The 24,746-nt window shown below is 45.2% G+C and overlaps 2 protein-coding genes across 4 annotated transcripts; one reads left to right on the plus strand and one right to left on the minus strand.

Annotated features, from left to right (window-relative positions):
* The first annotated feature begins 1,047 nt into the window (after positions 1–1,047).
* Positions 1,048–2,879, plus strand: LOC114602920 (leukotriene B4 receptor 1-like). Its single transcript, XM_028741651.2, has one exon. The coding sequence runs from the start codon at positions 1,878–1,880 to the stop codon at positions 2,877–2,879; it is 1,002 nt and encodes a 333-aa protein (XP_028597484.2). The 5' UTR covers positions 1,048–1,877.
* A 2,409-nt stretch (positions 2,880–5,288) lies between these two features.
* EXOC3L1 (exocyst complex component 3 like 1) lies at positions 5,289–22,592 on the minus strand. Of its 3 annotated transcripts, none has more exons than XM_028739716.2 (13): positions 22,417–22,591; positions 19,527–19,687; positions 17,958–18,177; positions 16,740–17,418; positions 15,958–16,075; positions 14,148–14,273; positions 13,910–14,010; positions 12,375–12,485; positions 12,117–12,258; positions 11,082–11,207; positions 10,318–10,473; positions 8,595–8,719; positions 5,289–7,871 (listed from the first exon to the last, which is right to left on the minus strand). In XM_028739716.2, exons 1-13 carry the CDS (start codon positions 22,457–22,459, stop codon positions 7,787–7,789), a joined length of 2,193 nt encoding a protein of 730 aa, XP_028595549.2. In that variant the 5' UTR covers positions 22,460–22,591; the 3' UTR covers positions 5,289–7,786. The 3 variants fall into 3 exon arrangements, with proteins under 3 accessions (XP_028595549.2, XP_028595547.2, XP_077787839.1); XM_028739714.2 differs by having other exon boundaries at positions 5,289–8,014; positions 22,417–22,590; XM_077931713.1 differs by lacking the exons at positions 5,289–7,871; positions 8,595–8,719 and having other exon boundaries at positions 10,398–10,522; positions 22,417–22,592.
* Positions 22,593–24,746: the final 2,154 nt, after the last annotated feature.

Consider the following 24,746-nt stretch of genomic DNA (forward strand, 5'->3'; position numbering starts at 1 on the left):
GAAGACTTCCAGTTGTGTATGATATTTGTAATGAATTTGGAATGAATTGTTATGTTTCCTATCCCTCCTTCTGAAAATAAAACAAAACTAAGTTTAGGATTTGCACAGCAAATCCTGAACCAAGGAGCTGAGGTATTTCCAGTGTCACCAAAGTATTTACACTTTTGACATTTCCTCACCTCAGGGTAGAAATTAGTTCAATTCATAATTCAAACCTACAAAATTTGCACTTCTAAAACCTATACAAACTAAAACAGATCTCTTTCAAATGTCACACTTCTCCTTATTTTGCAATGCAATTTTGCAACCCCAGAATGCATACAAAAATGTGTATATTGGTCAAAACAACATACAAAAATGTGTTCTATTAGGACAAAATAACTTGCAAAAATGCATATATTTGGCACAACTGTATTTAAGTTTGTTTACTGGGAGAAATGCACATAAAAATACCTAATAAATTTCCTGCAGACTTGCTTTTTAAAAACGTTATAGACATATCTGGAAATGAAGCAAATAGCCTCAAGTTCAGAGACTGGAAACAAACTTCATGTGATGTGATTGGCTGCTGCAGCCTTCCCACAATGAGGAGAGCATGACTCTAAGCTCTACCTGGGTGAAATTAGGTTGCTTTGGTTCCTGAGCACATGTTTGCTTAAATAGGGCCCTCTCACTTCATCTGTGTTAGGTAAGAAGAGAGTGGCCTCAGCCAAACAGAACCTTCAACTGTGGTTTAATGTTATAGGAACATTAAACCACAGTTATAGGAACAAAGTAGTGAGGTTATGTGGTTTCTTTCCCCCTTCCCTCCTCCACTGCTTCTGCTCTTGATTTGTCATTCCATCTGAACATGACAAACTGGTCAGTGTTAACTATGGGTAAGTGAATGTTGTAACACCATTATGACTTCGAACCATTGCTTGTTACATGCAAGTTCCTGCCTATTTATCATTTTGTTTACTCTGACGAGTTTGAAGTTGAAGGGACATAGCCCTAGTTAGAAATGCCCTAGTTAGACATAGCCCTAGTTAGAAATGGCTTTCTGTATGTTTCTGAATCATGAGTTTACTCCTAGAATAAGATTTTATTGTACAGAGTCTGAAGCTTTCTTACAGGAATTGATAATTGAAATTTGCTGGTAACACATGATTAGTATGCTGATCTTTGCATGAAGTAATAGGAAGTCAGGATATTTACTCATCCCTTCCAGGACCAGTTTGTCATCAAGAGATGGAGGAGTACACCTTTGGGAGTGGAGTCTATGGGGTGCAAGCCTGGGCAGTGTGTGTGGAGGTCCTGGGCTGCCCAGACAACAAGAACCACCCTGCTCTTGGCCCCACTGATGTGGTCTAGAGGAAAGGAAAGCAAGACAAGACATTTGGCATCAGCTTGGCAGCAGGAGTTGCCGGAAGGAGGCATACAAGATGCCTTAGAAACTCCACTCTGGATTTGTGGAGGAAGAGTTTAATTATGTGATGTGTGAAAGAAGTACTTCCTTTTGTCTGACTTCACTACCACTGAATGTGGTGATGGCCATTAGCTTGGAAGGCTTTAAAAGGAGATTAGATAGATTTGCAGAGGATAAAGCTATCAAAGGCAGTAACTAATCATTATTTAAATAACTAGGTTAATAGGCATGGGAATTTGTGTATGAAAGTGAAGTTCGACATCATAAGAATTCAAGATTTGTGGTGATTGTCTTTGCATTCCAACTCTGATATTCACATAGAGCCAGTGAAAGCTGAAGGATATGATGGATTGCATGAATTTCTTGAGAAGCTGTGTTACTGCATCACCCCAGGCCATTTCCTCTGCATTTACCATGAACCTCTATATAAGATGGTGCTCACTCACTCTTTGCAACTGCTAATCACCGAATGAGATCCACAATGGCTCTCAATAGTTCTGTAGAGACTGGATTGAACAACACAGGGATGGACACTTTGTGGGTGCAGCACACTTTGCTTCCAAACCTGATTCTTAGTGCTTGCTTCCTGACTGGCATACCTGGGAATAGCTTTGTGCTCTGGATCATCCTAACCAAGTTTCCCCGGAGATCATTCACCATTGCACTCATCCTGAACTTAGCCATGGCTGACTTAATGGCATTGCTCACAGTGCCATTTTGGATTTATGACTTTGCGACCAGCTGGAACTTGGGAGAGGCTTCTTGCAAGCTCCTTGTGTACTTTAACTATTTAACTATGTACGCCAGTATCTTTTTAATCACCCTGATGAGCCTGCATCGCTTTGCTGTGGTGGTTCTTCCGGTCGCTTCCAAAAGGTGGCAGAGACCACATGTGGTATACATCACTTTCGTGGCAGTTTGGTTGTTAGCAGTTGCCTTTGCGTCTCCAACTCTGATATTCACATCGAGCCAGAATGTGGAAGGAGATTGCTCAGATGATGTGTATGGGGCCCAATGGCAGCAGATTGTGGATAACGTGGTGGAGACTTTGTTCAGCTTTGTGATCCCCTTTGCTGTGATCGCCATCTGCTATTCCTGTGTGGCAAGGAAGGTTGGGACTCTGAAATTCCATCAGAAGATGAAGACCAAGAAGCTGATTCTTGCTGTGGTTGGGGGCTTCTTTGTGTGCTGGCTCCCTTACCACATCTTCAGCCTCCTCACCGTCTGTGCACTGTTGCTGCAAAGCACCTTCCCAGGTGTGGCAAAAACTCTGGATCATGCCGACAAGGTTGTCTCAAACATTCACTGGGCTGTAGCCTTTTTAAGCAGCACTGTCAACCCCATCCTGTATGCCTTTGCTGCACAGAGTTTCCGTGGGGAACTACAGGGGACCGGTTTTGCCAAGTTATTTTTCAAGCTGCATGAAGACACTGCTGAAACATCTGCTAACACTACAACCACCAAGAGGTAGGGCAGAGTCATAACTAAAACTTATTGGTTTGAACGGAGTTTCATCCATGTAAGCACATGATCATGGATTTCAACAGTTCTGAGCAAAATGGAAGCCTCTAGTTTCCAACGGTTGTGATATTCATTTCCAGTGACAAGGGTATAGCTGAAGCTAAATAGAGTAGCAGCAGGGAAAGATTCCCTCAGGGTCTTCTCTTGAACCTGACAAGTTTCTATGTGCATAGCAACCACATTTCTGGTTTGCTTGCAACTATCCCATGTGGAGAACTCCGTCTGTCTACTGCAGCCCATAAACTCTCCTGCCTGCCCCCAGTCTGTTACCTGCTTCTTATCAAAGTCTGTAAAATATTCATTTTATCCCTGTCCCTTCCAGGCCTTCCAGTGACAACAGTATAGATGAAGCTAAACTGCCTCAGCCCAATATACTTGAAGGAGCGTCTCCACTCCCATTGTTCAGCCTGGACACTGAGGTCCAGCGCCAAGGGCCTTCTGGTGATTCCCTCTCTGCAAGAAGTGAGGTTACAGGGAACCAGGCAGAGGGCCTTCTCAGTAGTGGCGCCTGCTCTGTGGAATGCCCTCCCATCAGATGTCAAGGAAATAAACAACTATCTGACTTTTAGAAGACACCTGAAGGCAGCCCTGTTTAGGGAAGTTTTTAATCTTTGATGTTTTATTGTATTTTTAATATTCTGTTGGGAGCCGCCCAGAGTGTCTGGGGAAACCCAGCCAGGTGGGGTATAAATAAACTATTATTATTATTATTATTATTATTATTATTATTATTATTACCACCAGTGCTTTTTTCAGGGCAGGACAAGGAGGGGTACGCCTACCCCTAAACATTTTGTGAATCTAAGCTTGGCCTCATTGAAGGGCAGTATTTCAATATGAGTAGGAAAATGAGAGTACCACTAAACTTTTTTTTTTAATAAAAGCACTGATTATTATTATTACTACTTAAAGAGCAGGTGGGTGGGGGATGGAACCTGGTATAATATAATACTGTATTTTATAAGATATCTAACATAATAAGAATATAAGATATTAAAAGCCCTTGTTTTGATATTAGCTTTATGACATTGGTTTGATGTATTATTGTTGAGATCAGCACTTATTAAACTATCTGATGTAGTCATCCAGCAATTCCCGCCCACCCAATGTGCCAGGCATCAGTACATTTGATCTCTGAAGTGTCCCACCCAACCTGGGCTGTGGTGGAGTTCAGCATGGACTAGCAATGGCTTATGGACGGCACCAGTCTGTGGACCACCACTTTGAGATAGCACTAGTCTAAGATGTTGCTGCTAAGATACCCTGCCCCTCTGCCTGGGTTGCCCCAGTCACTCTGGGTGGCTTCTTGCAGGCTTGCTTATAAATAGTCTATTTATTGTTCACTCATTGTGAGGCTTTTAAATGTTATAAACCGCTTTCAATAGGCTTCTCCCATATTTTATGCCTTTAAAATATCGTGAAATAAAATAAATGGACCCAGTCTCTGCTGTGTGGTGTTATGTTTGCAGGTGGAACATCCCAGCTGGGGAAACTCCTGTTGAATGTAGGCATGAAGTCACCCAAGATGAAACATGAAGCAGCATTGCCTTGTGCATGAACTCTCATCATTTGCATACGGCATATAAAATGAAGGTGGGAATAACTAGTGCTTGTGGTTGCTTGGTATTCAGTGAAGTATACTCTGTGCATGTTCAGGGGCAAACTTTTCTTTCTTATAGCTTCTCTTAAGCCTGGCAGTGCTACATTCCTGGAAGAAGAAAACAGTAGTTGTCATGAGGGGGCAACTGCCACCAAGCCCATTTGGGGGAATAACTTTTTGGCAGGATTGTTTCTGAAGTTCCAGGCCAGAGTTTGATATTTATTCTGCTGCCAGGTATGTTCCAGAGGACAGGTGCTCTCAAAAGCAGGCTTTGTCAGCCAGAGACCAAGCTTTAAATCAATTTTTTTGTTAGCCACCTTGCACTATATAATCCGCTCAGAACTTTTAATTGAACAACATCATACTAAGAATGCATAAACAGATGTTAACTCACTTTAAGGGAACATAGGAAATAAAAGTCAACAGTAAACTTATTGAAAGCTGGACATATCTTTCAAGAATTAAAACATAAGAAGATGATCCTCGATGGATATGAAGAAATAACATCATTTGAATCACATTTTTTGAGAAAGTTACACCATTTTCTTTTTTCTCTTTTGGGACTTGGGTTTGTTCCTTTTGCATCTGTCCAGTGTAAATAAAACTATGTATTGTGTATGATAAAAAAAAACTTATTAAAAATACAACAGGTTATTAAATGACATAACATAAGAAACATTTCTGGTTGAAAAAGTCCCCAATATGAATATGCGATGTTTTCTAGAAAGAAAATCCAAAGGCTTTGGATTAGGCTTAGAAATCAGTGTGCTTATAACAGACATTCAAGGGACTGTAGCCTTTTTAAGTTGCTCTCTGAAGTACTATATGACACTTCCATGGGGGACTACAAAAGCCCAATTTTGCCAAGTTATTTGTGGATGATAAATCTGCTAAGGATACTACTGGTGCAATGTAGCATTTGTAATTCCAGATTTAGGCACCATATGTGCAATATATTTGAAGTGGCATTATGCCACTTTTTAACAGTCACGTCATCCCCCAAAGAATCCTGGGAACTGTGATTTGTTAAGAAAGTTGTTAAGAGAGCCCTATTCTCCTCACAGAGCTACTGTTTCCAGAGTGGTTGAACAATCAATACTTTTTCTCAGGGAACTCTAGGAATTGTAGCTTTGTGACAGGAATAGTGGGCCTCTTAACAATCCTTAGCACCCACAGAGTCATGGGACCTATTTAAGGGTGCTGGGAGTTGTGAGGAGACCCTTAACAAACTACAGGTACCCAGTTTTTTTAGGAGAAGTCATGTGTGTATTTGGGAGCTTTAAATGAATGGTGTGACTATAATTTAAAGCAACACATCAGCTCTATTTTCTTCTTGACAGCCCTTAAGGAATTTGAAGACAACTATCATGTCACCCTGTCATCTTTTATTCTCCAATCTAAACGCGCTTATCTCCTTCAAACATTTCTTATAGGATTTGGTTTCCAGATCCCTCACCATACTGGTCATGTACCAGTGGTGAAAGGAGAAAGGGGTCGACCAAGGATGGAGCTTTCATTTTGCTGCATTCTATTGTTTTTGGAGTGGCATTGTTCTGTGAAGTTCACATGGTGCACATGGAACATGGCAGGCAATTGTGGTTAGCTGGGGTTAAGGGAAATGCACTCTGTAGATGCTCAGAGGCAAACCTTTATTTCTTATTATTTCTCATGAATCTGGTAGTGGTAAATCCCTGAAGAGCAGGTGTTGTGAGCAGGTAGCTGGTGAAATCCTTTGCTTGAAAAAGGCCCCATGAGAAAGTGTGTTTTTGAGAAAAGAAATGCAAGTTTATATTTTATACCTGTTAAAGGAGGGGAAAGAACATCACTTCCTGTTGTAGTTTTCAAAATGTGTGGCTTGTGGTGGGGGGAAGAACTTCTGTTTTTCTCTGCAGGGACAGCAGAAATGATTTCTAGATGTGTACTTAACAGATTTTGAAATGAATTGTTTTGCATCCACACTTACGCCACTATGTAACCAGCCCTTACACCAGGGTTGGGTTGGGTAACCATATGTACTACCTTACAGAGGACAGTCCTCTATTTGAAGAAAGCCTCTATCTCTGTCCTTGCAGGGGACTAGAGATGGGCGAATCTGTTAATTTTGGTTTCCCCCAGTTTTGCATTCCAGTCTTAAGTTCAGTTGTCCACATTTCCACATCAGTTTTGCAAGTTAGAAAGATAAAAAAGGTTCTCATGAAAATTCACCAGCATTTTAGTGTGAATTTCTCTTGCATGAAGTTTTGCCAATTTTTTTGCAAAGCAATTTCCCCTAATATATTGCACTTTGGTATGCTATTTTCACCAACATGCAAAGAGATGGCGGCTTATCTCTTCCTTTCCTGATTGGCCAGGAGTTTAGGGCCCAAGATATGCTGGAGTGGTTGGTTCCCATTGCACTAGGAAAAAAAAAAGGATAAGCCTGTCTTCCCTAAGTGCCGTGTTCACCATAAGGGCTACATGCCTTTAATTTAGAAAAGAAAAACTGAATGCTATTTATCTAGAAAACATTATCTAGCAAGCATATTCGGTTCTTAAGCATGAATTGATAAATATGTTGCTCTTGTGCTCCATGATTGTGCCCCATGATTTGCATAGTTCTAGGATAAAGCACATTACGCTGTCTGCATAATTTGTAATGACAATGCAATAAGCAGTGCTCTTTTGGGAGTAGAGGCCAGTACTGGCTTTGGTGCCATTTGCCAATCATATTAATCTTTTCTAAATGCTACAAGAGATGGGCTTCAGTGTACTAGTTGGTCTGCACAAGTGTTACACTCATATACTGTGTAGAATTCATAAGTGGGTTTGGGTGTGGATGTGATCTGAGCATATATTAACACCCAAAACCACACAACCCACAGAAAACTAGTGCAACTGGTGCGTAATAGACAACCATTCCTGCGTATACTCTTGCATAGAATATAGAGCAGGTGTGGAGAGCCTTTGGCCCGGCAGATGCTGCTGAACTCCCAACAGTCATAGCAAACATGGCCACTGGCTAGGGATGATGGAAATTGTAGTTCAGCAACACCTGGAGGGCCAAAGGTTCCTCACACATGGTAAGGAGACTGCATGTGGCTGTGCATGGCTGTGAATATGGGAGAGAGAACATAAAACTGACTAAATTTAGCCCCGCCCCCACAAAATGGCACCATGTGTTTTGGATTGCTGGAATGTAAAAAACAACCCACCACCAACAGGCTCAATCCCCACTCAAGTTCCATCTTCCCAGGTCACCAGCTACCGTCCTGGCAAAGTTAGCAATGCAGCTGTAGACGTATCAGCATCTGTGGACGTATCAGGCACATTTGGACTTCCCAAGGCAGAAGGGTGGCTCCGGAGCTGGAACAAAAATGTTGCTAAAAACTGGGCGATAGTTCTCAGGCAGTACTTGAGGATTCTGCACCATGATCTCCAGCACGTTGTTGTGGATTTCTTTAGAGATGTCGCCACGCAAGTGGAGGAGCATGGAAACGTGGTCTTCGCTGGTGAAACAACAGGCACAAAACGTGTTACCTCTCCCTTGGCCTCCTGCTGCCAACCAGGACTGGCCCTACCTTTAGAAAGAGTGAGGCAGCCACTCCACAAGGGGATGCTAGTGGGTGGAGAGTTGGAGAAGAGAGCTGTATGTTCTCCATTGTGGCCTACCCTCCAAACCCTTAGCTAGGCTGCTGTTCTCAGGTACACTGGAGGAAAGGTACCTGATACCAGTGCTGAAGGAAGATTGCTTTGGTGGAAATGGCCTTGTGGGCCAACGTGGACCCCCTGGCAGGCCAAGATTAGACTGCAGGTTGGAGAGTTATTACCCTTGCGTTATTGCTGGGGCGACTGCCAGAAAATGTTTTCGGCCTTGAATTTGGAGAACGGAAGGGATGCCTAAGGCCTCAGATCCAAGACCTGGCATCTCCAAGCAAAAGAATTCCAGCTCTCACAGTGCTGGAAAAGAACAATGATTCTCTCTGTGTTGTATTTCCTGTGCTTCCTGTTTAGGGGCAAAATGCAAATCCTGTGCTTGGGGAAGCAGTGGTGGAAGATGGGAAAGTGTATTTGCTTTGAGTGCCCTACCTGATATCAGGATATTTTGTCACAAATCCCAGTACTTCCAGGCTCAGCATGGAGGGGTCCTTGAGACTGACGAGCTCCTGCAGGTCAGCAATCACTCTGAGAGTCTGTTCATTCTCCTCCAGGCCCTGGGAAAGGAAGCAGGAGACAAACTATACTATACCAGGAGGACAGAGCGGATGGACCGATGTGGAGGCTGCAAGATGAGTTATGATTGTCGAGTGACTATTACTACTGTTAGCAGTTGCAGTTATACTGCATGTGGGTTTTGCATTTTTATATATTGATTTTTGTTGAGATGGGTAAACCTCTCGGAGATTTTTAAAAAATAAATATAACATGGTATACAAGTTCAATAGATAAAGAATACCGTATCATACTGTACCATAATAAAAATAAATAAAAAATTATCTAGTAGCATCTTATAGACCAACTAAGTTTGTTCTGGTATAAGCTTTTGTGTGCATGCAAGCTTCTTCAGATACCTGCACCCAAAAGCTTATACCAGAACAAACTTAGTTGGTCTATAAGGTGCTGCTAGACAATTTTTTATTTTTTTTATTTCTACTGCATCAGAGCAACACAGCTACCTACCTGATATTGTACCATAGACATTAAAGCAGAGAGCAGCCCAGTCATCACTAGACCAGTGTTTCCCAACCTTGTGCCTCCAGCTGTTTTTGAACTACAACTCCCATCATCCCTGACTAGCAAGACCAGTGGCAAGGGATGATGGAAATTGTAGTCCAAAAACAGCTGGAGGCACAAGGTTGGGAAACAGTTTCCCAACCTTGTGCCTCCAGCTGTTTTTGGACTACAATTCCCATCATCCCTTGCCACTGGTCTTGCTAGTCAGGGATGATGGGAGTTGTAGTTCAAAAACAGCTGGAGGCACAAGGTTGGGAAACACTGCACTAGACTACCTTCCACAGCATCCTTGAACGAAGTTCAACTAGGGAACAGCTAGCAGCTGTTGGCAGAGCCAGCCTCATGACCAGGTGTTCTGCACAGTTGTTTATTCCCCAACCCCAACCCCAACCTGGCTTGGGTTGCCACCTCCTGACCAAAAGGATGATTGCCTGATGTGACTTTTTCATGCAGGTACTGAAATGCAAAGACACCTCAGGAGTAAGCAGCAACTCTAGCTTGGTATTATCGGCCAGACTTGCTAGGCAACAAAGTTGATCTCCCAACAGTTCGGCCCTAGGAGAAACCTGCACAGGTTTCTTTGGAAGCTGGAAGTCGTGCAACTAGATGCTAGGGATGTTGAAAATTTTGCTCAGTTCACATTTTAAGTGAATTTATTCCATTCTTACTTCCCAGACTAATACAGGAACTGGAATGCAGTTATCCTTCAGTTGTTGAACATCTTAAAATTTTGCAATATAGTTCATGGCTCAAAAATATAAAAAATGTGTACTTCAGGTCAAACTGCATATGAATTTCCCCCCAGTTTAAAACAAACAAATAGCTGATTGATGTGAAAATAGGAAATAACTAACTTTTGAATGAACACGTGCAAAACTGACACAATCTGGAAATAGAATGACCCATTCATCCCTATTGGATGCATATTTGATCTTTGCTGGCCACGCACACAACTCTGTATTCAGCTTGGTGAGCAAAGTCAATCTCCCTTTCCTCTGTGATCACCAGCAGCTGCCAGCCCCATCCTTGGAACGTGTCTGGCAAAACATGATAGCTGTTAGCTGTTCCTTTCTCTCACCAGGCTGCAAAAGAGCTCCGTCAGCTGAGAGGCGTCTTGCACCATCTGCCTGGCCGTCCGGCTTCTCTCCTCAGCGTTCCGGCAGACTAGCCTTTTCTGCAAGAGAGCCCTCACGTACTGGCTCATGACCAAGCGCTCAGTCTCTGACAGGAGGTGCTGGACATCAAGGGGGGAAAATTGCCATGGTCATTCTAGTTAATGGGAGCTGCACTGAGACAAAAGGCAGAAACGCAGTGTGTGTGTGTTTCCTGCAGTGGTGGCTGGTGTCCACTGGGCCTGGTAGGGCAGGAGGCAGGGAGGTCAATAGTAGGAGCCAGAGCCAATGGCAGGCAGAGATAACTAATTCTAGGTTTGTCCCCATCTTGCTGGTGATGGGTGGCGCTGAAGCTGGCAATGGGCATGGCCAGAGCAAAAAGTGGGAAGGACCTCCCTTTGACACACACTCTCTCTCTTTCTCTCTCCCCTCTCCCCCGTCTCTTTCTTCCACCCCATTTTCTTTCTCTTTCTGATAAGTTTGCAGAGAGCTTACCCTCGCTTTCTGTCATTCCACCAGTCTTGGCTCCCTGCCCCTTTCTTGCCAGGCCCCCCTCACCCACTTGAAATCCAAAGCCCAAAGGCCACGTGTAAACCTCAGGCTGCAGACCCCCCACTTCTAGAATCTAGAGGCAATACTCAAATGGTAGACCACCCTCCCTGAAGCTAGCCAACCAGCAGTGCACAGATCTTCCCACCGCTGTCAGCCCCCAGCTATGGAGGGATCTTACCATGCTCATTGGCTTGTGAGTTCTGCAGAAGAATTTCATGTGCATTTCTACCACCTCGCATATGCTGCTCAGCACCTGGGATTCACCAGACAGCCATTGACGGGAGGGCATCTGAGCAAACGGAGGCTGGGACAGAACAAGGGACGTATTAAGTTGTTTTAAAAAGGTCTCTCTCTCTCTCTCTCTCTCTCTCTCTCTCTCTCTCACACACACACACACACACACACACACACACACCACCTTCCAGAAGGAACTCCAGAATGGCTTACAGCAACAACAACAAATACAGGCAAACCTACAAAATGGCATAGAGCTCCTCTGCAAATACTACATGTTATGTTGCCTTTAAAAGACCCGCTCAAGGAAGTATGTTTTGGTTTGCCTCTTGCAGGGTCAAGATATGGTGAGCAGAAGATCTATAGCTGTGAAGGCAGAGCAGATAGTTAGCCTGCCTTCCACCAATTCACCCTCATCAGGAGCTTGGCTGCTGCAAACTAGGGCTCCACAAGCTTCTTTGGGCTTGCTTGCAAGCACAGGCACTCAGGACCCCTCCAGACATCTTTTTTTAAAACTGCATTCATCATTATTTGTGCTCATGGTGGTATTAGGGCACTTGTAAGTGGGAATCTCTAATCCGTTTACTATGTGTCAGAGACGGGGAACCTTTTTCAGTCCGAGGGCCACATTCCCTTCTGAGCAAGCTTTTGAGGGCCACATGCCACTGGTGGGCGGGGCCAGAGGCAAAAGTGGGCAGAGCAATGCATATTGACTTTACCTTCATACCGTAGGTTAGTTTTGACAATCTCACACAACGCTCTCTTATCTTTCATCCAGGCAAGCAGGAAGCATTGTCAAAGTTCAGGGGTATATTCTAGCTTGGGAAAAACTCATGTGTGGGTGTGAAACAGGGTCAGCAAGGGACATGGCCTTGGGAGAGTTCCAAGGGCCAGACAGAGAGGCCTGCAGGGCCACATTTGGCCCCTAGGGCTGCGGATCCCCACCTCTACCATAGGCTTTCTTAATAACAATGGGTACCTGCAGATCTTTCAGCATCTCCTCCAGCAGCAGCTGGCATGCCTTCTTCTGGGCTTTCTCCAGGGCAACATGAAGGCTTGATGACATCTTGCTGGCCTCTGAGGATGTTGATCTGCCTTCACACAGGGCTGCAATGGAGGTGCTACCAGTGGAGGGAAGAGGAATAGCTGGGAAGCGGGCTTGCATGTAGGCTGCTAGCAAGAGAAGCCCAGATACAGAAGGCATATGGGAGGAATCAATCACAGGAGTTGGGAATACCTGAGAGCCTGGCAGTTGTTGAGGGTTGACAGCAAGTAAGGCACATAGCACTTGGAGGTCGCAGGTTCTCGTTGATGCTCCTTGCCAAATCCCACCAGGTCTTCATACAGGCTGCAGAGAGCACAGCAGTTGTCATGACATCTTGCACACCAGTAGCCACTCGCCCATCCCATGTGTCTTGAGAGCGAAACAGTGCAGAGTTCCACGTATGATGAAGAATAAGCAGACCTATGCCCCATCTTCAGTAGACATTTAAAGCACTTTTGCTACTTTAACAGTTCTGGTTTCTCCCAAAGAATCCTGGGAACTGTAGTTTGTTAAGGGTGCTGAGAGTTGTTAGGAAATTGTTATTCCCCTCACAGAGCTACAATTCTCAGCATGGCTTAACAGTCAGTGCCTCTTCACAGGAATCATAGATCTGTAAGGAAAACGTGTCTTTAACAAACTACAGTTTGGGATGAATGAATGTGTAATCTTGAAGCGCCCTCTGATGGCTTTAGAAGAATGAGACAAATTCATGAAGGGACAATGGCTATTAACCACTATTGTTAAATTCTGCCTCCAGGATCGGAGGCAGACAACTTGTTTACTGAGCTTATGAGGAGGTTAGACCACATCTGGTCTTTATTGAGCTTTTTTCTGATTTGTTTGCGGGGTGATTATACAACAATGAGGATTCATCCTGATTTGCTTGCGAGTTGATTTTACCTCTTTCTATTAGTTATTTGCCCATTCTACACTTTTTAGTGCATTTCTCTATCACTTTCCTAACTGCAAAAAGTCAGGATTTTGCTTTAAACTGGATTTGTTTTGCTAGGTCAACAGAGAGCTTTCATCCACCTTCATTTCTGGTATGGGCTTAAATTCTTTTTGCATAATACTGACAGATCTGGAAGTAATGCCTCTTCTGGGGAAGAGCAGAGGGAGAGAGAGAGAGCTATTGCACTCATGTCCTGTTTGCAGGATCCCCACAGAGCTATGTATGGGAAGCAAGATGCTGGACTAGACAGGCCTTTGGTTTGATCCTTCAGGGGTGTTCTTATGGCGCAGAAATAACATACCTCATTTCAAGCCCACTAAAGGTTTTCTGTAAGGAAAATGGAGCCTCAGTTGGAGCAGGATTAGGGAAACGAGCCTCCACAGCCTCCAGTGAAAGAAAGGGGAAAGGAGCAAGGATCCTTAGCAGGAATGATAACCAAATTCAAGTAAGAACCCAAGATGTCTCCTTGGGCTGTGCCTGAAGGTCCTACTGCTGGTGAATTAATGTTAGGGACATGGGAAGCTGCCTTATACTGAGTCAGATCATTGGTCCATCAATGTATTGCCATCACTGATGGGCAGCAATTCTCAGGGGTTTAAGACAGCAGTCTCTCCCAGTCCTACCTGCAGATGCCCTACTTGGGACCTTTGGCATGCAAAGCAGGTGATTTACTGCTGAGTTATGGTGGTTTCCCCACTGAGCTGTGCTGTGCTGAGCATCCTTTTCTTGCCTCTCAGTCCCTACTCTGCATCAGCAGCATGGAGAGAGAACTGACCTGCCCAGAAAGACCTCAAGCTCCTCCAGGGCCATGCTGCACAACTTCTGCTGCAGAGTATCTGAGATGAGGGATGCCACTCGGATATTTTCATCCAGCATCTGGGGCAGGCAAAGAAAGAGAGGAAGGTGATTGGATGAGTAGGGATCAAACACATGGCTTTGCTTCCACAGCCAATAGGACACCCTGTATAGGAATCAGGCAGGCTTCCCTGCAGTGCATTGCCTTCTTCTCTGACCTTCATGACAATCATGGGAAGGCTGGTCTGGAAGCAGCCTTGATAGTCTGATTCGGGCTCCTCTTCACTGAACCACTCTTTAAACTCCATCTCCAGCGTCTTCTGCATCCACTGAGCAAAGCTGGCCTAGAAGAACAAGCAGAGATCGTTTATGGCAACAGAGGTTGGGGAACCTTATTCACCCCGAGGGCCGCATTTTTGTCTGGACAACCTTCTGAGGGCCATGTGCCTATGGTGGGTGTGGCTGGAGACAAAAGCAGGCAGAGCAACAAATGTGAATGTCACCTTTGCATATGGGCTAATTTCTCCACATGAAGCTCTCTATCTTCCATCCAGACAAACAGCAAGCACGTTCTGAATTCAACGACACATTCCAGCCAAGAAAAAGCACTCATGGGTATAGCCTGGGGAAAGTTCCCAGGGCCAGAAAGAGAGGCCTGGGTGGGGCGGGGTGAACAAATTTGGCTCTCAGACCTGAGTAACTATTCTCTTTTTAAGTGAAGACCAGGGACCCTCCACTGCACACAAGCCACTCACAACCCCAGCAGTGTTCATATTCATTTGCCTAGCTCCTTTCTCCTGTGGATGAGAAACATCTCTTTAGTGGGGCAGCTGATATACAGTACATACGGCTCAGATCCACATCACACATTCACAGTACATTTAATGCACATTGCTTCCCCCAAAGAATTCAAGAGCTACAGTTTGTTAAGGGTGCTGGGAAATATAGCTGTGTGTGGATATGACCTGCAGTATGTGTTCTACCTCCACCTCTGGTCTTCCTGAAAACCTCCCACCTCTATCCCTATTTCTCTCCACTGCTGTGAAACAATGGATGCTTCCAGACTGTCACTATTTTCAGGTGGAATTCAGCCACAAGCCAGCAGATTCAGGTTTGCTCAATTATAGTTGATTAGGAGGTCTTGCACAACAAACCTGTTTCCCTGAAAGGTAGCACTTTCTGTGCTATTTTTGGGTGGGATTCGATCTCGTGCAGCAAACCTGTCTCCCAAATCAGGATGAATGTTCATTAAATAGCCAACACCTTCTAAGCTCCCCAGCAAACAAATCAGGATGAATGCTCAATAAACAGGTGATCTGGAAGTGCCTGATGAAAACTCCAGAGACTAGAGGGGCTTAAGAGGCAAACTGCGCAGAAGTAACACGTTTTGGCTGAAGGCTGCTTATTCTGAATAAAAGTAGTTTGGGGTAGTGACCTATTTTGAACAGAGAAATAGCAGACGGAGGAGGAATGCTTAGCCCTTTCTTTACCAGCCATTTTCCCCATCTGCTCCAAATCGCCCTCTTGACCCTCAGAGTCCCAAGTGTGTGGTTGCCTGAGTTTGGAACCCTGGGCAGGGCCAAATCAGTTGGGGAGACAACCTTTGGAAACCTTGGGAAAAGGGTGAAGCACCGCTGCCTCATCTACCCCCTATCTGTTAAAAATGGGCATCTCCTGAAGGTGCTTTTCTTCAGAAAGAGGAGACAAGGACTTTACACAACTTTATAGCATAGCACGGCATCCAGTAATATGCCATTTGTCCCTTATTCACAGGAATATGCTGGATACTGAGTTAGACAATTGGTTCCTCTAGCTCAGTAGTGGTCCCTCCAGCCCACAGCAGCTCTCTAGACTTTCAGACGGAATATTTCCACATTCACTGGTAAGAAAAGATCTCTGCCTGAATATTTGGAGAACTTCCTATTAACACTCTCCAGCACCCAGGTTTCTAGGCCAACCAGCAAATCTGAATATATGAGTGCTTCAGTATCCACGATCATTTTGTTCCCCATGGTCTCCACGACTCACCTGTACTTTCCCCACATAGGTCTCCTCCAAATAGTCTACTGTATCCACAGGAAGCAGAGGACCCAAGACTGTGATGTCCACTTCAGGTAGAAGGCTTGGGTGGGTCATCATTTCTGAGCTGTGGAACAACAAGAAGGGTCAGGAGCAAAAGGTACCTAAGTTCAACTGTCCACTGCAAGGCTGTTCAGTACACCTGAAGCAGGATTATATGTGCATATTTCTAGTATTCTTGTACGGGGAAATGCAGCCCATTGCCAAATCTGCTTCTTTGCAAATTCCACCCGACAGTTGCCTGCTGGTACAACAGAGAACATGATTGGATAAACACCCATGTGTTTAAAGCATTATCCTACCACTTTAACAGTCACAGCTTCCCCCAAGCATCCTGGGAATTCTACTTCGTCAAGAGTGGTGAGAGTTCTCAGTAGACCAGTGGTGGCCAAACCTGGCCCTCCAGCTGTTTTGGGACTAAAATTCCCATCATCCCTGACCACTGGGCCTGTTAGCTAGGGATTATGGGACTTGTAGTCCAAAAACAGCTGGAGGGCCAAGTTTGGCCACCACTGCAGTAGACCTTTCACAAACAACAGTTCCCAGAATTCTTTGGGGGGAGCCATGACTGTTAAAGTAGCCTACGAGTGCTTCAGATGGATGGTGTTTGGGATTCCAAGTCAGAGTTATGGGTGGTAGGCAAATGTAAGCCCCAGCACTTCTTTTTCTAAAAAAAATAATGACCCCCACTTCTCCTATGAACCCCAACACCTGCCATTAGGAGCACTGACCTTGGGTAGACATGGAGTGCCCACTGGAGAAGAGTAAAGACCTCCTGCTTCTCCAGCTCCCGAGTGAGGATGTGATGCAGGTGTTTGGCAAGGCCTTGATGATACATGGCAGCAAAGGCTGCGACGATATTGTAGTGAGGTGGGCAGCACTGGGCCATCAGGTCTTTCACAACACACAATTCAGCCAGGATGTTGTTCTGCAAGATCGCCAAATGCTGAGCAAGGTGCTGGCCTTGGGCATTGCTTGGCATGGCCTGGAAGTGGGAAGCGACTATGGTGTCCTGTATAACCTGGAAGAACTTCTGCCTCCAGCACTTGGGGCGCCCTGGTGGGAGGAAGCCAGAAGGAAGCTGAGATCTCAGCAGCAGGGCAGCATCAATGCTCTCCTCACGCTCAATAATGCGTAGCGTGGAGACAAAGAGGGAGGGGTCCTCAGACACCAGTCTTGTGCTGTGGGCCACAATGTGCCACAGGTGCTGGGCAAGGGCATCGTTCAGTTCCAGGAGGCCCCTGAAGTAGGACTCTACACTGGCCAGGTGCGAGGAGCTGAGCAGGTTGTGGTGATGCAGCTGGAACAGGATGCTGTCCCGTAAACTCTCTAGGTCCATGAATCCTGCGTGGGCTTCCAGCAGATGGTGACTCTGCAGGAGGTCAAAGGTCTCGGAAAGGAGTTTGTGTACTGTGTGGGAAAGAAGAAAGGGAGAAAGGGCTTCAAAAGCATAACCTGGGGAAGAAAGAGGAATGATATCCAGTGTGGTTAGAGCAGTGGTTAGAGCAGGGGTGTGGAACCCTCTGTCCAAGGGCACTCAGCTGGCTGGGCAGATGAGGGGGAAAGGGGTGCTGTACAAAGTATGCAGCTGATCTACAAGATTATCTGCTGCAAGACGATCAAGCCAGAGAGGGAAATGTCTCAGCTGAAAGGTAGGCACGCTGCTTGCAGATATTTAGAAGGTTGTTCCATGTGTTTTGGAATTGCATGCATGCAGTTTTCAGGATGCAATGGCATTTAGGTATTTGAGGTTTTGAATAGCCTCTTTACTCAAGCCCTTGGCTGAGTGCTCTGGGCTGGTGTTTTGTTATTCTGATATGATTGTTTTGCAGTTTAATTTCATAATTTTAGTTGTTCATTGCACTCATTCTAATAGTGTGGTTTTTGTAACCCACTCTGGTTACAAGGGGATATAATAATAAATAACACATATACAAACTGAGGCTCACCTGAGAAAAGTTGGGGCAATGTCTGGGCAACTGAACCCAGCTGGGCATGTTCCACTGCCACCTCCCGTAGTCGCTGCAGGCTCTGAAAAGAGTCGGTGCTGGATGCCAAGGACTGGCATATGTTTCTCAATGCTTGCTGCACATGTTGAACATCTGCAGTGGCTGAGTGCAACTGCTCCAGGCCTGTGCTCACACCCTCTAGGTAGGACTGCACAGTTGACTAGGGACAAAGAGAATCAAGTGGCAAAGAGGACACAGAGACTTCACAGGCAGGACAAAGGGTCTTGGCTCAGTGATAAAACATCTGCTTTCCATGCCGAAAGTCCTAAATTCAATCCCCAGCATCTCCAACTAAGGCTGGGATGGAGCCCTACTTGAAACCTGGAGAGCCGCTGCCAGTCAGTGTAAACAATACTGTGCTAGCTAGCTCTGACTCAGTATAATGCGGCTTCCTATGTGAAAAGCTCATATCTGGATCTCCAAACCCTTGTTCTATTAAATTCATAATCAAGGCTGCTTAAACCAGTGAGATTTCAGGATCAAGCTGCATTAATACTTGAAAGAGTGGCTCTCCTTGTATATGCCAACCCGATAAATAAAGTTTTGGGCAATGCCCAACAGACAATGACCTGATATAGGGTCTTTTCTGTTGTGTTGTCCTGGATGTGGTATCACTTGCCTCTGTAGGTGTGCCAGGCATCATTAGTATATCAGTTGTCATAAAGCCACACCTCTCCACTTGGACCTTTGGGACCCCACTGGCATTGGTGTTGGGTGATTTTGGATTTAAATCCTTTTTTGCCAAGGTTATTCAAGGCTGCTAGTGTTAGCCTAGTTTTATCCTGGGACAGAGCAACGGGAGCTCACCCTGTCGTGGGAATTCAAACCACAGACCTTACGATCGGCAAGCCCAAGAGGCTCAGTGGTTTAGACCACAGCACCACCCGTGTCCCTAGAACCTTTGTTATTGGGTGGTTTATAAATAAACCTAGGCATAGCCAAGGCCTGGCATCTGGGATTGCTACTGATGGGCACTTGCCAAGGCCCATAACTCAGCATCAAGCCCTGAAACCCCCTGATCCTGCTGGTTCTCTTTTTTACAAACAACAACAGCCCTTGCCCGCTTTGAGCACGCCGCAAGTGATAGGGGTAGGGAGAAGGTGCAGCTGCCTTTGGTCACATGACCCTTCTGGTGAACCCATCCAATGGCCATCCAAAAGCTGGAAGAGCCAACCCAGGTGTTCAGGGAACAGCCAGTGGAGGCTGGTACATTAGGGCCAGTGGGGCACTGCCCCACCAGCCTCAGTCTGCTGTCACCCATCCCCCAACTGCCTGTCTCCATACTTACAATGGGTTCAGGAGATGGCATTGCCTGTCCCCTTCCTCTTCCTTACTCAGTGTGGCCAGTGCAGAACTCAACAGGGAGGAGGATAGAGACAGAGCTAGAATCAGTTGTGTCTGTCATTGGCATTGGCGTTTGGCTGCACTTCATATTGGGTTCCCTGACTTTCGCCCTCCCAATCCCAATGGGCACCAGCCAGCACTGGTTTCAGCACTGCAACCACCAACCTTTATGCGGGATTGGATGGAACTGTTGCGTTGTATCTCTCGGATCCGATACTCCTCAAGGCCCTCCAATTTGTCAGGTCGGTAAAAGACCCCAGATGCCCATTTTAAGGCAGCTCCTCTGGCTAATTTTTCAGCCTTCTCCACTTCTGGCCATTCCTGGTCTAAAACAGAGAAGGAAGAGGGAGAAGAAGGAAAACCACACATACAGCTGTGAGTCTTTGCAAGACAGGAATTGCTCTTCCATCCCCAGCTGCTTCCCTGGAATGCAGGAAGGAAACAGGATGTGACCGCCTACCCACAGTCTGGATAGCCTAGGGGGAGAGGTGGAATATCTGTGGAGGGGAAGCTTCTGGGGCTTGGAAACACAATGACCTGGGAAAGGAGGCACACTTGTATTGTCAGACGTCTGGCTTCAGAGGCAAGGCGGGAGAGGGGGTGTTAGAAGGGCGTCTGGAATCTGATAACTAATTCCCTCTACTGTATCTGAAGAAGTGTGCATGCACACGAAAGCTCATACCAGTAACAAATTTAGTTGGTCTCCAAGGTGCTACTGGAAGGATTTTTTTTTATTTTGTTCCCTCTACTAAAGAATAGCTGTTCTATTTCTAATAGGCATAAGGGCAATTATGAGGCTGCTAGCATGCTACCAGTTAGTTCAAGCTTTTGCTTTTAGCATTCAAAGCCCTGTACAACTTGGGTCAGGTTACCTGAGGGATCATCCAGCAACTTTGTAGTGGAGTCTGGAAGATAGGAAATTTTGCAAAGGCAAATGGATTATTCCACTATAAACAGCCACAGCTTCCCCCAAAGAATTCTGGGAGCTGTAGTTTGCTAAGGGTGCTGAGAGTTGTTAGGAATGCTCTATTGCCCTCACAGTTGTGCAATTCCCCGAGTTCCAATAGCCAGGGCCACCCCTTGAACTGGTTATTAGTAAGGAGTTGGCAGGTGGCTGCGGGGAGATCTAACTTGGTGGGGCAGTGCCCCATTTGCCCTAATGAACCAGCCTCCACTGCAATTGTGTTCCTCGGGGGGGGGGGGCATTGTTAAGAGTTCTGCATGCTGCAGATGTATGCATGAGGTCAACTAAAACCCAGGACTTAAGTGTTGTTGTGGCTTCAGTTCTATGGAATCTGCTCCCTGGTGAAATTAGACAAGCACTAGGGCTTTTAGGCAGCTATTGAAAGCTTTCAAAGAGGACTACCCTGAGGAGTGACTCAGCCGTTTTATACTCAGGAGTGACTCAGCCATTTTTTAATGGCATCTTGTAATTTAAGACTTTTAAGATTTGCTTTTTTAAATGTTACATACAGTGGTACCTCGGTTTATGAACTTAATCTATTCCAGAAGCCCGTTCTTAAACTGAAGCGCTTTCCCTAATGAGGCCTCTTGCCACCGATGCCCTTCTACCATTTGGCTTCCGTTCCTAGACTGAGGTAAAGTTCGCAAACCGGGACACTACTTCTGGTTTTGCGGAGTTCGTAAACCAAATAGTTCGTAAACAGGGCTGTTCTTAAACCGAGGTACCACGTAATTCTGTTGTACACTGCTTTGGAAACTTTAGTTTGGAAGTGGTTTGAAACTCATTAAAGAAATAAATAAAGGGTGAATTCAAATGACTGGGCAAATCTGTACAATGTAGGCTCAACCTTCCCCAATGTGATGCCCTCCAGATGTTTTGAAATACACTGCCCATTAGTTGTGCTGGGTGGGTCCACTGGGAGTTGCAATCCAAAACGTCTGGAAGGCTGATATAAAGATATAAATTGCCACTCCTCTCCATCCAAAGAATGAAGGTGTTGTAACACCAGGCTTCACCTTGTGATAAGAGGCCTACAGACCAGAAGTAGCCCACTGTGTCCCCTCCAGATATTGTTGGACTACAACTCCTATTATCCTTGACTATTACCCATGCTGGCTTGTGGCTGATGGGAGTTGGAGTCCAACAACATCTAGAGGCACCATGTTGTCTAATCCTGCACTACTTTATTTATTTCATTTATATCCCACCTTTTTCTCCAAGGAGCTTAAGCTGACATACATGGTTCTTCCACACCCCACATGTAATGCCAACAATAACCCTGTGAGGTTGATTAGGCTGAGAGCCAGTGATTGGTCCAAGGTTACCCAGTAAACATCATGGTTGAGTGGGATTTGTACCCTGGCCCCCCAGAGCCTACTCTGACACTCTAACTACTGCTCCACATTGACTCTAGACAGACAGCACCCGACATAGCAGCATACACTAGAGTGGCCATGTGTCCTGCTTTCAGAGGACACTTCTCTACTCGAAGGGCTGCCAGGGGCCAGTCCTTTATTTAAAAGTGTCCTCTATCAGAGCACTACACAGTAAAGTTTTAAAGCATCTATGGTATTGCTCCCAGTGAGGACAGACAGTAAACAGACAAACCAATCTCTGGCTCTGATTTTTCTAGCCCATTTATTTCCAAAAAGGACAGTTACTATGACATGTAAGTCTCTCTCTGAGACCTCTCCCTTCCTGCATGACCCCAAGAATGCAATATTATCTAGGAAAAAGTATCTGTGACATCTCACAGCCCAGGTGGATAAAGTTTAAGTGCTTTTCTTAAAGTGGAAGGTGCCTGGTACCCATATACTAAAATTGTCTGGCACCTTCCTCCTTAAGGAAAGCACTTTAAAATCATAACCTCATTCATTGTATGTGTGCTGAGATGTCAGGTACAGTATTTTTTCCCTCATCAATTGCAAGAACAGGGAGTTCTTTCTCAAGTAGGGAGAAAGAAAGAAATCAACACAGCTAGGAGACTTGCTTTACCCAAAGCCCATCTAGGAAGGGCCCCATATGCCTCACCCCACCCCACCCCACTGAATGGTACGGTCACTGGGATCCTGTAGCTGCATTTCGCGTTACCTTTGAATCTGGTGGAATCGTCCTCCTCTGCAGACATGCCCATAGATTCAGCTGCAGTGCACAGGTCCAGAGCTTAGGGCTGGGCTGAGCAGAGGAAGCAGAGCCAGCAATAGCAGTTTCCGTCAGTGATACTACTTCCAGCTCCTCAGGGGCTTGTTCTGTAACACTGCAGATAGACTCAGGATGTAGGAACAGGAGGGCGGAGGAAACAGAAAATGCACTCAAAAGTTTAATTCTTAGGGAATGCAGATTAAGCAGCACAGAACAACTCTGGTATATATGCATGCCTGGGTTGTGGCCGCCAGGATTCCTGCATGTCCCTCTGCCTTCAGCGGTAGCTACTGCTCTTTGGGACTAGTAAGGCAGAAGGCAGGGAGACCAGCAATAGGTGCAGACAGGCAGGCAGAATGACAAGCAGAATCAACCTCTAGCTTGTTGTAAGTAAGGAGGAAGATAGGTCCACAAGCTTCATCTAGTCCAACCCCCGCCATGCAGGAATCTTTTGCCCAATGTGAGACTCGAACCCACAACCCTAAGATTAAGACTCTCGTGTTCTACCAAATGAGGACATGTTCTTTCAGATATTTGGGGCCCAAGTCATATATGGATTTAAACACTAATGCACCTTGAATTGGGGCCATAAATAAACTGACAACCAATATACTGAGTTCCTTTTTTGGAACCTAACACAGCATGTTAACACACACACATATAATGTGTCTGAATAGACAAATAATATGAAGTGCTTCTTTTCTCAATGAAAGGATTATCTAATCAATTGCTCAAGTTAGTCAGTGTGCCCCACCCTGGATAGTTATTGCTTATTTGTTTATTTTACATGATCTCCTTTCCTCTGAAAGGGCTCAAGGTGGCTTACAGGTAAAAGAAGAACCACTAGAAACAGAGAAAAATCAATCATTAAAATACAATGAAACATTGATAAAATTAAAAATATATATAATATATACAATATGTTAAAAACATACCAATAATTACAATAAAAACAGCACAGCACCAGGTCACATGACTGAAATGAATGGAGATAGTATTCGGCTTAAGTCCTGCCCTGCAGCCCCAGCAAGCTTTGGCTCATCCAGCTGAGCCCTGGGTGAGCTGGGGTGAGCCAACTATGCCAGCGTATTCCTAGCTGAACTTGCATTCAGACTTACACTGGTGTAGCTGAGCTCAGTTAGAGTTAAATAACACGGAGGAAAACTTTTGCCTGACAGCTATTAGTATGGTTTCCACTGGGTGTGCATTAATGTGGTGGCACAGCTTATAGGGGGATCTCAAGCTGCAAGAAATCCAGTTCCCACCCCTGCACTGCAAGACCAGATATTTCTAAAGTGGGTTGCTACACCCACCATTCAGCTGCGATCTACATGCCAAAGAAGTATTTCAATTAAGTGTTATCTGGTAAGATAACCCATCCATCCAACCAGTTGCAACCATAGATTATCAAATCAGCAGGAAACAGTTTGTGCCTGAGGACAGTGATAACTGGGACACACAACAAGGGCTAAGAGAGACGAGAAGGACATATATACAGATGTTGAGATAGGTGAAAAGAAAGAGACTTTGGAATAGGGGGGTGTCATAAGTGCATTATTGCAGTAAGGTCCTAGATTTGTAAGTTATTGCTGTACTTTATAAATCTTTTTGGGACAAAGATGACTATTGTGGAATAACACTTTGTGCATAATTCTTATTTTGTTTGCGCTCACAACTACCCTGAGATAGATTATCACCGTTTACACTTTGCAAATGGGAAAGGAATGACTTATTTCAAGCTTAGGTGCCAGGAGCTGAAGATCAACTCTCTACCCATTATGGGGCAGTGGCTCCCGCATGAAAGGTGTTGTATGGATTTGGCTCCTGAAAATTAAGGATTAAATCTCTAAACACAAGTCCCTAATTGGATGTTTCTAGTCATGTGATTTATTTCAGTTCTGCAAAAGATTTGATTTAAATTAAAAAAAAGTTTCTGCCCTGTAGTAGCAAACTCGGCAGTCTACAAGTGGAACCCACAACAAAATGTTGCATTATTGAGTGTGCACTGATTTAAGCATTTGGCAACAGAGGTCCACCACTCATAAATAGATCATAACAAGCCCACCCGACAGAGCTATATTCTGCTCTTATGGACAAGAAGACAACTGAGAGTGGGGGAGGAACGTTCATTTTCCGAACACCCCACAGGCGCAACCCTTTGGAATCCTCAAGGCGCCACCAGTGTTTACACGCCACTGGCCAGCAGGGGTCGCTACAACGGCAGGAGAGGGGAAGCCGGTGGTAGTGGTGGTGGGCGGAGCCGAGCAGAAGGAGGCGGG

The sequence above is a fragment of the Podarcis muralis genome, chromosome 7, assembly GCF_964188315.1.
Source record: "Podarcis muralis chromosome 7, rPodMur119.hap1.1, whole genome shotgun sequence".
NCBI lineage: Eukaryota > Metazoa > Chordata > Lepidosauria > Squamata > Lacertidae > Podarcis > Podarcis muralis.

What these genes read in the sequence shown, in the direction of transcription:
- EXOC3L1 (XM_028739714.2), bottom strand. Translation starts at nt 22,459, where the DNA reads ATGGGCATGTCTGCAGAGGAGGACGATTCCACCAGATTCAAAG. An exon ending in CTCACAAGCCAATGAGCATG is followed by an intron (nt 10,474 to 11,081) that starts GTAAGATCCCTC and finishes CTTGATGTCCAG; the next exon opens with CACCTCCTGTCAGAGACTGA. An exon ending in CGGAGCTCTTTTGCAGCCTG is followed by an intron (nt 8,720 to 10,317) that starts GTGAGAGAAAGG and finishes TTCCTTTCCCAG; the next exon opens with GGCCTGGAGGAGAATGAACA.
- LOC114602920 (XM_028741651.2), top strand. Translation starts at nt 1,878, where the DNA reads ATGAGATCCACAATGGCTCTCAATAGTTCTGTAGAGACTGGATTGAAC.